General features: G+C 40.8%; 1 protein-coding gene across 6 annotated transcripts in view; it reads left to right on the forward strand.

Annotated features, from left to right (window-relative positions):
- mfge8b (milk fat globule EGF and factor V/VIII domain containing b) overlaps positions 1 to 18,274 on the forward strand; it is a 33,981-nt gene that overhangs the window by 10,174 nt on the left and 5,533 nt on the right. For 3 of the 6 annotated variants that reach the window (XR_012593678.1, XR_012593679.1, XM_074633872.1), the window contains exons 2-9: positions 2,368 to 2,490; positions 3,442 to 3,573; positions 4,670 to 4,702; positions 14,105 to 14,218; positions 14,990 to 15,171; positions 15,824 to 15,979; positions 16,446 to 16,590; positions 17,993 to 18,195. Coding sequence is in view for 4 of the 6 variants with exons in the window: in XM_074633872.1 (XP_074489973.1) it covers positions 2,368 to 2,490; positions 3,442 to 3,573; positions 4,670 to 4,702; positions 14,105 to 14,218; positions 14,990 to 15,171; positions 15,824 to 15,979; positions 16,446 to 16,590; positions 17,993 to 18,195 (1,088 nt within the window). In the remaining 2 variants the exon portion in view is untranslated. The remainder of the gene's footprint in view (positions 1 to 2,367; positions 2,491 to 3,441; positions 3,574 to 4,669; positions 4,703 to 14,104; positions 14,219 to 14,989; positions 15,172 to 15,823; positions 15,980 to 16,445; positions 16,591 to 17,992; positions 18,196 to 18,274) is intronic. The other 3 variants (XM_074633873.1, XM_074633874.1, XM_074633875.1) reach the window with 3 other exon arrangements.

An 18,274-nucleotide genomic window follows, 5' to 3' on the forward strand; every position in this document is an offset into this window, starting at 1 on the left:
GCGAAGTGTGTTTCTGAAAACATTTTCTGTGAGAAATAAGCCATGCCGTTCTGTCTTTATTTTTGGATCGATAATTGAAGTTTCTCGGAGGTTCCAGAGGCGGAGAGTCGCGCCGTATGCCCCTGATTTCCACAAAGTACCCTAGACCTCAACTTTATGCAAATGAGGAGCGGCCAACGTGACGCCCCGTCTCTCGAATAGTGCCGCCTTGCTACCAGAATGCATTGCTCAGCTGCTTACATAGACAATGAATGGGAAGCGTGGAAAGGAAGGAGGCTGTGATCATGTACCATCAGGGTACTCTCATCCTTGAGTGTTTTCAAGAACAGGAAAAGATGTGTGTGTAGTTTGGGTTTAGAAAGATGGATAGGACACAGCGATACACAGGAAGTTAGAAATCTATTCAAAATGCCATTTTCAGTCCGTGGCCTCTGTGAATTACACCCTCAGCGGGACTAAAACACCACTTTTCTTTCCTGTAGAAGTCTAAAAAAATATTTATCTACTCCCACGAGTCTACTTAGTTTGAGGTGGGAAGAGGTACCCTGCTGAAACTCTGAAAGAAAAACGGGGTCAGAGCTCTTTTTTAGCCTCTATGGCAGGCACTGTGGTGCTTCAACCACCAATTTCACACTTGGGGTCCAACCTCAATTTCCTTAACAATTATCTAAATGATACGTGTTAACTGTCTTCACGGGTGTTAAAAGGCTCCCAATTATTCACTTCCTCCATATTCTGTAAGTGTCTAAACAGAGTATAATTGAAACTATCACTTCCAAAATGACTTGTGCTGTATCTATATTGAGAAAAATTTTTATTACTTGTTTAATGTTCAATGTGTGTTGTATTGTATTGGCCATAGTTAATCACGATTAATTGCAAATTAATTGCACACTTTTTTATCTGTTTAAAATGTTCCTTAAAGGGAGATTTGTCAAGTATTTAATACTCTTATCAACATGGGAGTGGACAAATATGCTTGCTTTATGCAAATGAATGTAAATATTTATTACTGGAAATCAATTCACAACACTAAATAATGACAAATATTGTCCAGAAACCCTCACAGGTACTGCATTCAGCATAAAAAATATGCTCAAATCATAACATGGCAAATTCAAGCCCAACAGGCAACAACAGCTGTCAGTGTGTCAGTGTGCTGACTTGACTATGACTTGCCTGTTGGGACTGTTGGGCTACTGTTGACTTATATGACTTTCCCCAAACGGCATGTGATTATCATAAAGTGGGCATGTCTGTAAAGGGGAGACTTGTGGGTACCCGTAGAACCCATTTTCATTCACATATCTTGAGGTCAGAGGTCAAGGGACACCTTTGAAAATGGCCATGCCAGTTTTTCCTCGCATAAATTTGGAGCATTATTTAACCTCCTTCGCCACAAGCTAGTATGACATGGTTGGTACCAATGGATTCCTTAGGTTTTATATCAGTATCATCAGTATCATCACTTCACTCTAGTTTTAAAACAGAGCCTGCTGCAACCTAAAAAACGCTAGGCTACCTCACTCATGTATCATACTTAATTTCCAATATTTGCGGTTCATTATATCAATGTTGTCATAGATTCCAAAGGGCAGAAATCTCCTTTTGGAATAAAAGTATTTGTAAATCGGAGCTCATTTAGCCTTCATGCTTTTGGAAACCACTACATGCCTCATGATTCCTTTTTTTCTGCACACCCACTGCGAGCTGACACGATTTCCCTCGTGCCCAGAGAGCTGCCAGATTGTCAGGTTCAGGCCAGGCGGCAGTGATGCTGGTGGAAGCATCCAGTGTTTGTGTTGTGTTTACAGTGTCGTGATGGCTTACTCAGCTGTTCAGACCATCACATCCAACTTGCAGTAGCTGTTTACTCTTTATTCAGCAGCACAACAAAAGAATGGAGTGAAAGATTTAATAATGTCAGAAAACATGATTTTAGCTGATACTCTCTCAGAACATGTTTTGCTCTTTCTTCTTGAAAACTTAGACTGGTATATAATAAACTGTTTTTAATGGCAGAAACTGCACAAGGAACAAAACTTGCAGTATAAACGTGCATAATGCCAAAACTGCACACAAGTCCCAACTGCTGCTTCCTGTCCTAAAATAAGGGGCTGAATTTACTTGATTTTTTTTTCTTCTGTTCAATTTTTTTTACGAGTAGCCGTAACCGTTACTCACTCTTGAAAGCTAACAAACATCTTATCAGTCATCATGAGTCTTAAGCCAAAGTCACACCAAACATCTGTCTATGATTGCAGTAGGGACAATATGAAAATGGGTGGGGACACAATAATTTAAATTCTTACGAGTTTACTTTGTGTTTGCAAAGTTAACCTCCACTCTCTCTCTCTCGCTCTACAGGTGATTACTGTGAGGTGAATGTGTGCAGTAATGGTGGCACCTGTGTGACCGGAGCAGGAGCTCCATTCATCTGTATCTGCCCTGATGGCTTCTCTGGAGAAACCTGCAATGAGACAGAGACTGGTAAGCCAATCCTCTGAGGTCAAAACAGGTCTCACATCTGTGGGTTTTGTTTTCCAGTTTGTTGGATAGACAATGACAATACAGACAAATAAATCGCATATTGGTGCTTTGTATGATCTGGTTAAAAAATTAGTGACTTGTAGTAGCTCTAAAGCTAAATAGTCAGTCATTTTAAATGAGAGCAGATTGACAAAACGTCAATCCGTAAGATTTCAGTTCTGATTGATTTGGCAACACACTGTTTAATGGTGGTAACAACAAATGCGTCATTTTAATAAAGAATTCAGGAAATAATTGGCCTTTTTCCATCATTCTGTGATCAACTGCAATCTGATTTCTGCAAACAGCAAAAGTAAAATGAGTTGGTTACCTCACTGACAAGTCTGAGGTGTGCCGCCTGTCGCCTGCAGCTCTTCATCTAACCGCTCTCGGTGGTTGCTACTCCTTGCAAAAAATTACTGTTGTCTTGTATTGAAGATGCATTTTTGATGAACAATTGACAAGCTCAAGCACGTTGCATTTCCTGTGACTACTTCATAAGAAGAGTCAACTTTTATTTAGCCAGTTAAAAGCTTTTAACGTGAAGCTGCAGCAGTAGAAAATGTTCGGTTTGCATTAGCAGTTACTTAATACAGCATTTTTTTCCGGGAATGTTGCCATAGACACTCAGTTCTAATACTGCAAATATCTAAATATTGCAATACTAGTGGGGCATAGGCTCAATCGCAATTGTGTTACCTCATTCGGTGATAGATAGTGACCTACCAGACATTTATTTAAATGAAAACCTTGATATTATTACTTTAAACAAGTGTTGACCTAAAAGATACATTTTCTAAAATGTACATAGCGCAACCCTATCCTTCACCCAAACCCAAATCCTCCATACAACCTCTGTTAAACTTGCCTCTCCTCTCCTTCCTCTTCTGTTTCTTTCTGCTCGTCCAAAAGGGCCCTGCAACCCAAACCCGTGCAAGAATGATGCCATCTGCGAGGTGACAGGCCAATCCCGCCGAGGTGACGTCTTCAGCGAATACGTCTGCAAGTGCCAGCCGGGCTTTGACGGAGTCCACTGCCAGAACAGTGAGTCAATAGTTTCATCAGGGTTATATCAACAGCTATTCGATAACTATCAGTGTTTCCTGTAGAGTTGTGTTATAAATGTTAGAATCCATTATATTTTAGGAAAAAATGGTAGTCCCATGTGCCCAAATACTAGATATAATATGATAAGAAAATGTCTATCTCAGAAACTACAAGGAGCAAAATCAGGTATTTGGTACCTATGAACTAGTTGAACAAGTTAAATATCAAAGATATGCACACACATGCAGTGTAAAAAAAATAAAAATAATATGGAAAACATTTAATAAACCCCATATCAGCGTTTTTCCTAATATTTCTAAATTTTGACTGACTATTGATAAAAGGGGGACTTTTTAAGGTGATCTAAAAATTTCAAATTTGTAATGTTGCAGCATTTTACCTTATCATTCTAAATATAGTCTTTGGGCACAAATGGGTTAACAGCAAAATGTCAAGATCAGTGGGCATATCGTAGGTGCCATTTTACACCAACAAAACATCTCTTGGGCTATTTTATTTTTTACTAAAAGTGTAATTTAAGATTGTTTGTGGAGTTATTGAACATTATTCATTTGAATCATGATCATTAGTCTTGATCATTCTAATCGCTGCAGTACATCCTCTCTACTTTGAGCTACAGCGGCACAACAAATTACAAGTCTCACTGTTGCTGATATGCTGGTATTCTTCTTTTACCAACTGTAGGTATACATTCCTATACAATTAATTGGCAAAGCTAATGAGGTCCCGGCTAATCTGTCTAACCTGACACATTAACATGGAGACAGCTGCTGTGAGTGGCCACCACCAGACAGACAGCTGTCGTCCTTATGGGAGTTTCATTCACACGTCACTCAGACCAGGTTGGTTCAATCAGGGTCAGCCCCAGAGAGGGGAGCAACGGTAGGAACATGTGCTGCGCTCCTCCATCTGCCTCCAGCCCTGCACACAGAGACAGATGGCTACTGTTTGCTCGAGAAGGCGGGTGGCAGAATAACAGTGGCCGCAAAGAAGCAACTTAGCAGGATTGAAGTGTGACTTTTAGGAAAAAAGTGCATTTTCCGTTGATCATATATGCCTTTTTATCCTATAGGTGTCGAAGGGGCAGATTTAAGTTCATTACAAGGTAACAGTGCAAATGGGAAAGATGTGTTTGTGGTCTATTTTTCTTCTTGGATCCAGGTGCTCTCTGTTCTCTTGGCTGCATGCGGAGGCACACACACACACACACACACACACACACACACACACTCACGCAGACAGGGAAACTGCTGAGTTCAGCACTATCTCTCCTTATGAGTCAAGGCTGGCAGTGAGATCATGTCAGCGTTAGATACACAGCCTTTTTTTTAGTTCACCCACCCTGACGGGAAGACGTCCTTTCACACCAAAAGATGTTGTTTAAAGTGGCAGTAGGCAGAATGTTTTCTGGCATCGTTGGGCAAAAATTCCATAATAACCTTTCAGCATATTGTAATTCAAGTGTTCTGAGAAGAAAGCTAGACTTCTGCACCTCCTCATGGCTCTGTTTTCAGGTTTTCAAAAATCTAGCCCATGACGGGAGACTTTGGCCAATCACAGGTCATTTCAGAGAAAGAGCGTTCCTTTGGCTGTCCATTCAACAGAGCTGGCTGTCAATAACTCGCAAAGTCCGATCAAATGGTCAAACTAGGCAGCACTGATCAATATTCTGTTACTGTAATGCCTATTTTTCAAATGTTTGTAGTGTACTGTCTAGCTGTAAAATGAGAAAGTTTGCTCTGGTATTTCCTCAACTGATCTCAACATGGCTGCCGGGTCACAATTTTTCTCATTTTACAGCTAAACAGTACACTACAAGATGTTTCTGAAAACATTTGAGGCGAGAAATAGGCATTACAGTAACAGAGTATTGATTCATATTTGATCAGCGCTGCCTAGTTTGATCGGAGTTCGCGAGTGATCGACAGCTGCTCATAGACAGCAGACTTCAGCTCGGCACTGATTGGTTGTTTTCCTCCGGTCTGTGAAGTCTTGCCGATGCCATTAGGAACACCGGAGGACACAGAGGCACATGAATCTTTTCAGATTACCAGTCTCTACTGTCAGGATACTGTGACATAAAAAATAATAATAAAAATAACTTTTTTCAATCATACTTGCTCCATTTCTACCCACTGCTGCTTTAACTCCCTTGTGCCTCATCAGTGAAAATATCCATATGCCCTCTGAGCCAGTTAACTTGTTTCCAAGTTACCATCTATTTCAATCCTCCAGTCCATATTTACACTCCAAACATTACAATCTGTTTTCTTTTACCCCTGATAACCACAAATCACAGCTCATCAAAATCCATACATTCACAAGTCCTTTGGCAGGTACAGTTAGCTTAGCTGCCAGAATAAGAGCCCTCTGCAGAGCAGGCATTTACACTAATTAGATAATGCCTCAAGGATAATGATGAGGGGAGTTTATTTCCCCGTGTTGGTTTATAAGAACCCCCCCTGAGGATTGCTGGGTCAGGGAGGTGCCCCTCCATTCACAACTACTGATGACTGTGTTGTGACAGTTTAAGTGCTCTCTAATTTGTGTGTGTGTGTATGTGTGTGGGCAAGGAATGAAGCTCATGGCAGCCAGCTCCTATGGTTTGTGTGAAACAGAGAAGGAGGCGAACTGTAGAAAACCAATGGCTGTGGTGAACCTGGGAAGGCGTAAAGTCGTTAAACATTTAACTAGCATCCTTGCACTCACTTCACACGTGAAAATGCATATTGAGGTGGACATTTTGAGGAAGAAGTTAATTGAAAAGTTCAGAAATGTCACTACAGTCTTCTCACTTTGACCGGAAAACAGCCAAACACAGAATTTGACAAGTAGGTGTTGACAAACTGGAGCCAGATGTAGAAGAATATGTTGTTCTCACACACAAACCACTGCATCTAGAAAACTATAAATAGAAAAACGCAGCAGTAAAGAAGTGGACTTTTTGGGAATAGAACAGAGGGTAGAAAATAGAACCATCCTCTCCCTCAAGGCCTCCTGTCAGTTATGAGAAAGAAGTTAAACAGTGTAGTTCAAATGTATTTCTTTGCTGAATAGATTTCTCCAGAAAGGACTAAAATCCTTCTGAGAAACAGATCAAGGGAGCAAGAAAATCTCTACTGGAAAAAGATTAATCATGTGTAGCGCTGCACATCCCACACGAACAACCACACACAGCTCATGATCTCATATACAGGCTGTTTAGCATACACATACACACACGGTTCATCCCTCGCGCCAGTCTAGCCAACAGAAAGTGGCGGTCCACGCTGAGCGCTCGCAACGTCAGCGCTGCTACTGTTGCCGGGCGGAAAAGTGAACGTGGAGGCGGAACGGTGAATTAAGTCTGCCCTCCTGACAATGTCACACTCACTACTCAGGTCTGACTGCAGCACTTCTGACTGTCCTGTCAAATTGGCCTAAAAGCCTTTATGGGTTGCTGAGGAGGAGTGTGTATGTGTGTGTGTGGGGGGGGCTCAAGTATGCAGAGAAAGAGATAGAGAGAGATCGCTTCACTTTGGGCCAAAGCAGATGGATGCAAACAGAGAGGGAAGAAGGAGTCTTTCTCTAGTTACGGTCTCTAAATCCCAGATTTTCGCTGCAGATTAAGGCAGTTATTTGCTTCTTGGAAGTCGCCAGAGGGGGTGTGTGTGCGTGTGCTGCTCTTTCACTTGTTTTGGGAGAGTTTCGTGCTCCTCCCAGGATGTGGTAGCGTGGGCAGACTGGGCTCCATGCCCCCTATGGAGTACAGGGCGTGTGTGTATAATATATAGTATGTGTGTGGGTGGTGCGTGTGTGTGTCAGTCTGGCGTGCATTTCCTGGGTTACTACTGTCTGCATTAAACAAACTAGATCGTCCAAGTAGATCCCCAAAGCTGCTTACCTGGAATCACAACATGATCTTAAGTGACAGAAGCAGCTGTTAGTTGTTTTGACTGGTGAGGCTGAACCTTCACAGGTAAACAGCAAAAGGCTTATAAGGGCTGTAATAACAATTAACCACAATCAATACGGCTGATATGGCACCTTTTAAACATGGAAACTGGAATGATATGTGTTGAAAAACAGTCCATTATTAACAGTCCCTAACCCTGCCATATGTTATAAAATCAGTGTTATGGCTTCATTTAATATAGAAATATCATTCATTATTATCAATCAATCAATCTATTTATATTAGGGCTGTCAATCGATTAAAAAAATTAATATATCGCAAATTAATCACAAATTTTTTATCTGTTCAAATGTACCTTAAAGGGAGATTTGTCAAGTATTTAATCCTCTTATCAACATGGGAGTGGACAAATATACTTGCTGTGTGCAAATGAATGTATATATTTCTTATTGGAAATCACAGGTACTACATTTAGCATAAAAAATATGTTCAAATCATAACATGGCAAACTGCAGCCCAACAGGCAACAACAGCTGTCAGTGTGCTGACTCGACTATGACTTGCCCCAAACTGCATGTGATTATCATAAAGTGGGCATGTTTGTAAACGGGAGGCTCGTGGGTACCCATAGAACCCATTTTCATTCACATATCTTGAGGTCAGAGGTCAATGGCCTTCTTTGAAAATCGCCATGTCAGTTTTTCCTCTCCAAAATGTATCACAAGTTTGGAGTGTTATTTAGCCTCCTTTGCGACAAGCTAGTATGACATGATTGGTAACTTCTTTAGGTTTTCTAGTTTCATAAGATACCATTATCTTCACTCTATTATCATTTCTAAAATCCCTTTTTTATTCAAAATAGATTTTCTGAGTGTTTTCATCAGCATTCTGATACTCACTACTAGAGTTTAGTACTTTATATTCACATCTGTAACTCCTCTTCCGTTGACCACGAAGCAGTTGGGGAGGTTGAGCGCCTTGCTTGAGATCCTTCAGAAACTACAACGACCACATTTGTGTAAATATGTAACCATAATGTGGTGTTGAATAACTCTAGACGTTCAGCAGGGGGAAATCCAACATTTAAAACGTCCAAAGACTTTTTCATTTAAACCACAAGGACATAAAGTCATGACTTTGTCAGTTTGATGACACATTATTTCTCTGACTAAGATGTTCTTAAAGTTCCCTCTGTATCAGTGTTGTAACGAAAAAGAGAAGTTAATACATACAATCTAAAAACATGTATGAAATCTATACTTACTGTAGCAAATATACATTCTGGGTTAAGGTGAGCTGATCTTACTATAATAATAAATGTACAGTTCAAACTACTGAAATGCAATAAATGCTGCAGACATTGCAGCTCCAAAAACCACAGCTATCATTTAGCAGTGCACAGGATCTGATGTCACCATGCTTGATCTATTCAGAGTGAGCACTCAGAAACACAGCTTTAAATAATATGCTCTGTAAATATACTTTATGACATCAGGAGTTTCATCTCAGAGCCTCAGCATCCCTCCAGCAGAGAGTGACACTCTGGCAGAGGTCCGATTCAAAGCTATTCTGGGTGTTACTGGCGCTCCCCGGTGTACTGCAGCCAGTCCACACAGTGCACAGCAAATTACACATCTGGAAACCTTTTTTTATTCGATAATGCCATTGTGGTTTTATTCGGTCACCATAATGCCTTTAGAGCACCCCCCGTTGGTTGCTGCACCATGGCAACAGTGAGAGTAGTGATTAAAAAGATGTAATTTCCTCTTTTTCATGTTGTCATTGGTTGGAAGAAAAGACAAACTTTTCTTCTCTGCAACAGACCCACGGTAAATGTTGTGACCAAAAGGTGGAAGGTTAATGTTCATAACTATTATACCATAAATTTAGCCCTTAAATAACTGTATTTAAGGGCTAAATGTATGGTATAATTAGACAAAACATTTGTGGGAACAAAAGTTTCTTAAAGGACCAGTGTGTAACATTTAGGGGGATCTGTGGGCAGAAATGGAATATAATATTAATAAGTATGTTTTCTTTATTGTATAATCACCTGATAATGAGAGTCGTGTTTTTCGTTACGTTAGAATGAGCCGTTTATATCTACATAGGGAGCGCGTCCTCTTCACGGAGTCTGCCATGTTGCACCGCTATGTTTCAACAGTAGCACAGAACAGACAACGGTTAACTTTTCCTGCTTGGGCCGGAGTCTGTAACGTTACTCGCTCCCGTCGCCGCCGCCACTCTCTCTCTCTTGCTTCACCACCCACTTCCTATGTACACACACACTCTACCCACTGGCTCTGCTCCAAATGGCTCTAGATAGGGCCATTTGTGTTTTTTGCGTCGGCCACCGTAGCTCTCCAACATGCTTGGCACACAGGAGAGTCTTTAGTTGGTTGCAATCTCCTCACCTCACTGCTAGATCCTGCCAGATCTTACACACTTGGCCTTTAACTAACTTTTCTTAGTTTCTCTCCTCACACAGTTACTGCCGCTGTTACTGTGTTGTTGTTAAACCATAAACATCATAGATTTTCATAGGTTTAATTTCAAAACTCAGTTTTAGTATCTTGTGTGCTGAGGCCTCTTTTTAGGCCCAAATCCTGCTGGCTGCAGCACAGATCCTGGACGTATATAGCTTTGCTGATCACCACATGCACTGCAAGCTGACCTTGGCTTTGCATCGATCAGGATCGGGTTTCAAACAAGCCGCATGAGATTTGTATTGGTTTTCGCTTCATGCTGAGACGGATATTGACGATCTGAATGTTGTGGTAGTGTGCCGTTTCCATTATGAGCTATAGGGTTTGTTGGATACAGGCCACGGTGTGGTGGTCTGTCTAGCACGTGCTCTGCCCACTGAAATCGATATGCCAACAGTGTGCTGATACTGGATACTGCTAAATATGTAACAGCTGAGCTGATTAGATGTCGGTATTGTTTGTCTTGGTTGGCATTTTAGAGTTACAAGTTTATCACCTTCCACCCATGTCATTTCATGGTCACAGTGAATCAGAGCACCATGAGTGTATACATTTCAGGCATGCGTAGCCCCATTAATCAACAAACCTGCAAGCCTTTGCAATCATAGTGCATCTACATGTCCCTCTACCTGTCTCAGGACTAAGGTTGCAAAGAGTCGGTAAAGGAAATTTTGCACAATTTGAATATAAAAATCGTACCTTTTTAATAGTCAACTTATTTTGGGGGAAAATACACATAAAAAAGCAGTACTAGTTCTTGTGGCATGTTTTGGTTAAAAGTATGCCCATTTAATTGTAACCAGGCACCGCATTCAGCAGCTCGTCTTCCATCACATGTACAGATCATTAGCCAGCATCCCATTAAATAGGAATTCAGTAGAATTACAACCCTCTGCATGCACAGTGCATTTTCCATCACACATGCAGCCAACATTACTGCACTGTGTAAACCAACGGACTACATGCTTTCATGTAAGTTTTGATTATATTACTGGAGTGAATATATTTTACATTTTTATGACATTTTAGTTAACCAGCAGATAGTAGCCTAAAGCAAAGTACTCAGGTTATTACTAGTTTTGGCTAGCTAGCTGTTACCATGTGGGATGTAGCTTGATTGAGCATGTTAATGCTAATTGAGGAGTTTTAATTAATATATTTCCATTATTTATTATAAATAATTTCTTTAATAAATTAGTTGTTCACTTCAAAGTCAAAAAGTTTATACAGAGCCCACATTGTTGGCTTTTCACCTTGAATGCAACCCTTCTCAGGACTGATGCTCCTCAGGTTCCTCCCTCAGTTGACCCCCTCTGGCTGTCAGATAAATGGATTAGACCCTGGAGCTGGCCCGACTGTATGGTCCTCCTGGTGCCCAATCCTCTTACTGGAGAAGGAGCCACCAGCTGACGCACGTCAGGAGTTTCCTTCCGTCAGTCTGTCATCAATTACTGATATAGGTCTCTGGGTAATAGGGGAGGTTATTCTCTGACATGGGAGAGAAATATTTGTCTGTATGCCACAAGGTGAGGACATCATGGAGCATGTCAACATTTTGTCCAGTCAGCCTCTTAAAGTCTGAAGTTAGGAATGCTTTAAAAACCTAGAAATGCAGCAAAACAATGATGAATCTTTTCATCCACCCTCATGAAACATCTGTTTGATTTTAATTAAGCTTAAAGAAATTATGTGTACAGGAGTAAAGCTTTGTTTATACTCGCACGAGACACTATGGCGCGGGTCTCCGTAGATGGCGCATGCTGCGAGCATGCACAGAGGCGAGTATGCTCAACGCATTGTTCGCTGCAACATGCTCCGAAATGCCAGGAGGCTAAGCAAGAAATCTACGAGTATTACCGGAAAGGAAAGCAGGCTGCCTGGCAACAGTAGTAAACACAGACAAACCGCAAAACATTGCATTTGTGTACTGTAATTATTACTGTTGCTTACCTCCAATTATTATCAACTTGTGAAGCCTTAAAGCCGCGATGACATAATCTTTTGGTTCGCACACCTTGCACCGGCTTCACTACGGTGACCATAAACTAAGCTTAACTTTTAACCTTTGATCTTTTCTAGTTTATGATGCTAACTGACACAACTGTATTTGGTTATTAACCACAAGTCTTTATCCAAAACTGACTTAACCAAATGAGTACTACACATTCTGCCTTTGCTATAGTTTGTAGTTTTATTTTACTCCCTGTTACTCTTAGTCGGTATCCAAATTTAAAATATTTAAAAGCTTAGATTAAATTTCCTGTTGCCTTAAAAAAAGCAGAAGATACCCTGATATTATGAATATATCTGCATATTTGGATGCAGACAATCGGTTGGGCTGCACAAGTAATCAAGTAACCTGCAATTTTCAAATCAAATCTGTTAAAGGTGAAATGTGTGTCAAAATACAATTTTAAATTAAATATTGTGGTGCTGCAGAAATGTACCATCCTACAAATCATATTCTACAGACTTAAGAAAACATCTTTGTTTGGTACTCTTTACAAAGTGTAAAGATCTTGTTGTTTAAGATATTCCGCTGCTGCTGCTGCTAGAAATAGTCAGTTTAATGTGATTTAGTATGAGCTCCCAGAGCCAAAGGGGTCATGACTGTGGACCTCGTTATCCAGAGTTTGTGGATGCACATTTCAAAATGACTGTATTCCTCCTGTGACTGTGTGAAAATGAATGTTTGGACACAGAGCTATTTATGGAGAGGGAGCATGTGGGTAGGGAGATGCTGCCATGTGTGCGTTTGTTGGATAGAAACATAACATCGGTGCGCCTGGGTTTGTTTGCGTGCATTTTCTTCCACAATAACAACCGCTGAGGATTAAAGCTTCAGAGACTGGTTTGGTGTGCAGTCATCTTTACAAACAGCTAAATTTGTGCCTTGCGTATGCGGTCAATATAGAGCGTGTTCAAAGCTGGTTTAGTCACACTGACAGTTCATGTGGGGGAGAGATGAAAAGGAGTTTGAGTTTATTCCCGTTTCATTCTGCTGATTCGTTTTCCTCTTTTCTGACTCATCTGACACAGACAGATAGTGTTGGTGAGGGCGCCATCAAGAGGCAATACAAAGAGTTACAAGGAAATTAAACACATTGCACTGAAATGGCCCTTGATGATACTCGACTCTTCTTTTAAAGCAGCATGTATCATGAAGGTTTTTGTAAAACTCATCCCCGCTAAACACAGTAACTCCTCAGACCTTTTCATGAAATACTCCACATCCTTTTTTCCCCGTAATAATTTATTGGGAGTAATATCAGGTGTACAGAAACATACAAATAGATCACAATGATTGTCCCTCCATATTTTGGTATTTTAAAGCCCCCTCCCACCCAACCCTCACTCATTGCCGATGCAAAAAGGATAAAGAACAAAAAACAAAGTTAAATTAAATTAAAGGAAATAAAAAAAAATTCAAATAAAATAAATGATTAAAAAACAAAGTACACATTGACAGTAATGATAGTGATAGGATAAATCCCAAACTACAGATAAAATAGGCTGATAAACTTTACCATGTACAAATGGACAATTTAACTGTTAGTGGTCATATCTGTTTACATAAATTAAACTTTATGATGTCATACAATTTAGCTGATGGAGAGAAATACATTTCATATGCCATAAGTCCATTAGTCTGCCAAAATACTCTACGTCCAAATAAAATTAAAACGTACTAAAATAATGTACAAAATACAAGTGGTCTTAATCATACGGAAACGCAGTCAGTCGGTCAAAATAAGATAAGAGTGGCTGCCAGGTATAGTAAAATCCACTCCACATCCTGACCCCATTATCTCCTGGTACAGCTGGTTCTTTGATATCAAATATCTTGATCAAGGCTACATTTACTGTTTAATAACAACAAACAAGCTCCTCTCTCTTTAGCCTTCTCTCTACTACAGCTCAAGTCCTGCTGGCATGGCTTCAACTAACCTCAGTGTGGAGCAGATGAAGAAATATCGAACCCTGTCTCTCTTAAGCATGACATGTGATCTTCACTCACACTTCTAACTAACTGTGATCTGCTTTCAGACTGGCTGATAACAGTTGACCAGTAAGCTGTTCATGTTTGTGACTTCAGTAAGTGACGGTGTAATTTATCTCTCTGTAGACGTGAATGACTGTGCCGCCCAGCCATGTGAGAACGGCGGCGCCTGCAGGGACCTGGAGGGAGATTTCAAATGCCACTGCCCGTCCCCGTATGTGGGCAAACGCTGCCAACTGCGTAAGTGTGACCAGTCAACACTCTTAGATGGATGGATGGATTATCCTGTGACCAATTACTGTCATCTTAATCACTCTCATTACTTTCATCTAAAATATAAGACAACTTAATTGTTTGTTTTTCACATATTCAATAATGTCACATTTATTTTATTAAGCAAACCGCACACATACACATACAGGCACACTCAATCCATATTTAATGGTGGTACTATTGCCAGCGTTATAGAAATATATTAATTGAAGGAAGACATTAATGATGATTGGGTTGGGAATGTAGCCAAGCTGTGGCCTTTTAGGATGATCAATAGGCAGCATATAGAGAGCCTGCCAAATGAGGAATCAATACTTTATCATTGCTTTGGTTTTGTCTGTTTCTCCAAATTGGAGGCGTGCCGACCACTATGTACTGTAGGTAATACATTAACTATGGATAAATACCTCACACAACCCCACTTCAAAACACCTGAACTATCCCTTTAATGACTTCATGATTTACACAGCTGAGTGAACCGTAAAGCATATGCAAGAGATATGGCTGTATGTGTGTTAGACTTTGATTACGTGACCATATATTCAGACACTTTTCTTTCTTTTAAGCATCAGTCCTTCTCATTGTGCACTCACCATTCTTCTCTACAGCCACAGTGTAAACATGTTTGCTATGTAAACCTTTATCAGGTTTCTAAAAGGTCACTGTATGCAAAATTTGCATCAGGGCCACAGTGGGAAATCTTAACACTGACGTCAGAATCTCTTTTTTCCTCTTCAGGCTGTATTTCTCTGCTCGGCCTGGAGGGAGGGGGCATAGCTGAGTCCCAGATCTCAGCCTCATCGGTCCGTTACAGCATGCTGGGCCTGCAGCGCTGGGGACCTGAGCTCGCCCGTCTTCACAACAAGGGACTGGTTAACGCCTGGAGTGCCGCTGCACATGACAGGAACCCATGGATAGAGGTGAGACCAGGGACGCGTAGAAATGTAGATCGTTAATTGGTTAGATTGTTAGACAGATACTGTACATATATAATACACGGATGGAAATGTATTCTTAATCATCACATCCCGGCTCAAGGGAAGGACAAAGAGGAGAGGAGAACAGATAACTTTTAACTAAAGATTAATTTAACAAAATATAAGTTAAACGATTGCAATATAAATGTCAATCAGTAACATCAGTAGAGTTTTGCATGTTTGAATGAGTGTACAGTGAAGTGTAATGAACAAAAGCAAATAAACACAAGGAGAATCCTAACCCAAACAATAAGCCGTACGCGCAGGGAGAGAGAGTGAGAAAGGGACTGAATCCACCAGCTTATATAGCTGAGGAGGGGCAGCCACAGCTGATAATTAATGATGCACTTCCTGCTTCCCACCTAAAAGGGACAGTCAAACAGCCCAAACAGGAAATCAAGAGGACTGTCAAAAAATCTAGACCATTTTTTTTATATCCACCGGTTAGAAATACAGCCATTAAATAGTTAGAACTTGTATATTATTTAGTTATTTCTAACCATTTGCCATCCCCACATTGCCTTAATTCACAAATGTCACTTCACTGAAAAATAAATTGAATTTACTAATGTCTGCTCTCTTTCCTCAATTTCAGATCAACATGCAAAGAAAGATGCGCTTTACAGGTATCGTGATGCAGGGTGCCAGTCGTATTGGAACAGCCGAGTTCATTAAGTCCTTCAAGGTGGCCTCCAGCCTGGACGGCAAGACGTACACCTTGTACAGAACAGACGGACAGAGGAAGGACAATGTGAGGAGACACAGCATGACGCAGCAAAAAACAGTGCACTATAGACCATGAGTCTGTTTTAAACTGATTTATTGTACCCTTGGCCATACTGAAAGATACATCAACCTCAATACACATAACACATGATAGCAATTAACCACTAGAGGGAGCAGTGACAAACACAAACCCCATACAGTACATGCAACACATTTTCCTGGAACTTTATCATGACACTTTTGCCAACAACACCAGCTGTGAAACAGAGAAAGTGTGTATTTTATACAGATAGAGTTCAAGTTTGCTTGAAAAACAAATGCAGCAAAGATAAATTCTTCAGGGAGTGCTTTACATCATGTTTTAGTTTAATTACTATTAGTTTAGAATACATAAATCTACTTAAAAACTGCCACTAAATCAGTTATCAGTATCACTTAGTTAAAAAAAAAACAAATTAACAACACACTGCTAACTCCTCCTTTCTTTGCAGGTATTTGTTGGAAACGTGGACAACGACGGCACCAAGACCAACCTGTTTGACCCCCCCATCATTGCCCAGTACATCCGCATTATCCCTGTGGTGTGTCGCAAGGCCTGCACCATGCGCATGGAGCTGGTGGGATGCGAACTCAACGGTAAACTCATACACAGAAATCACACAACCTATTCATTCTGCGTGAACATCCACACACTGTGGGTGTTCAGTATACTGATGTTTGTCACAGACTGAAACAATCTTTTCACATCTTAAGTTATTTAAACTCCAGGTGGGAAACTTTGTCATCCAACAGTCTTCTTTTTTTTCCAGCATTTAGCTCTTATGTTCCTCACTAATTATTTTCAGCCCTGAGCTCACTGATTGATCATATTTCAAAGGATATTACTCAGAGGATTGGACTACTTAGTAATTTTGAACACAGATGTGTATTTATCAAAACCATATGATCATATATTACTGTAGTAATACTGGCTAGCATGCTGCACATGGATGCTAATGATTCAGAGAATTTTTCACTGCAGAGAACGGGTTTGTCATATTCATCATCTAAAAATTGTCCCAGCAGAAGACAAATGCATTACTTCTTTTGTATTTAGTCTTTTGTTTGTTTGTTTAGTCTTTAATTAGTCTTTTGTATTGCAGCAAATTTCTGCTCATCTTGCTGTTCCTTTTATGTGCAGCCAGCGCCTCATTATCCATCTCTCTTGATGGTTGTCTCATATATCAGATCAGTGTCTGTTCTTCTCCCTTCAGTCGTGCCTCCCAGTTTGTGCATGATTCCAAAATGGCTATAATCGAGGCTTGTTTTCTTTTCGGGGTCTACTGTCAGTCTGGCATGAGATCACAGGCAGCGTGCATGAGCTTTGAGCCTTGGGCCTTTAAACACAGAGAAACACGTTTTCAGTGCAAAATACTCATTATGACATTTTGTAGAAGACAGTTTGTTTCCTGATGGTTATAGGTCCGTACTTCAAACTCTATTCATTCAAGTGGATTAACTCAAGTCTGAAATGAAAATGTTATGAAAATGAGAGGAAATTGCATAAGTGGTTACATGATGCTGGACATTAACCGTGCAGCTGAACATTTTTCATGCATCTTTGACCCTCTGTTCATCTGGCCTGCATGCGCTGCTGCTTCACTACCCGACACTCATTAAAATGTCTGTTAGAGCCTTTATAGATTGTACAATGAGCTCCACAAGTTTGTTTCTACTTTAGGATGGACATTCTGCTCAAACTGATCATGTGAAATGATACAGAAAGTATGAGAATACTGCAAACTTGAGGAGGACCACTGTACAACTTGATGTTGTTTCACAGAAACAGCCTGAAGCTTCATATTTGTGGCTTCAAGTTCTCTCTGTCCACTGCATCTTCATCATCATCTGAGTGTCTGTCTGCTGCTTCACATCACTGGCTGGCCTGGGCCGCTTCATGTCCGTCCCCTGTCTATCATACTTTCTCTCTCTCTCTCTTTCCATCCCTCTTTTTTCCATCTCTTCCTCTGTCTCTCTCTGCCTGGTCTGACCTCCACAGTGTATTCAAACACTTTAGGTTGTTCAGAGCCGATGGGCATGAAGTCCCGGTTGGTGTCTGACCGCCAGATCACGTCCTCCAGCACCTTCCGCACCTGGGGCATCGAGGCCTTCACTTGGCACCCTCACTACGCCCGGCTGGACAAACAGGGCAAGACCAACGCCTGGACCGCCGCCACCAACAACCAATCAGAGTGGCTGCAGGTAGAAGAGGAGGACCGAGCAGACAGAGCTGCACATTGTTGTTTTTTAGTTTGCCCGTTGCTGTGTTTGTAAAGCTGTT

This window comes from Sebastes fasciatus, chromosome 4, assembly GCF_043250625.1.
Source record: "Sebastes fasciatus isolate fSebFas1 chromosome 4, fSebFas1.pri, whole genome shotgun sequence".
NCBI lineage: Eukaryota > Metazoa > Chordata > Actinopteri > Perciformes > Sebastidae > Sebastes > Sebastes fasciatus.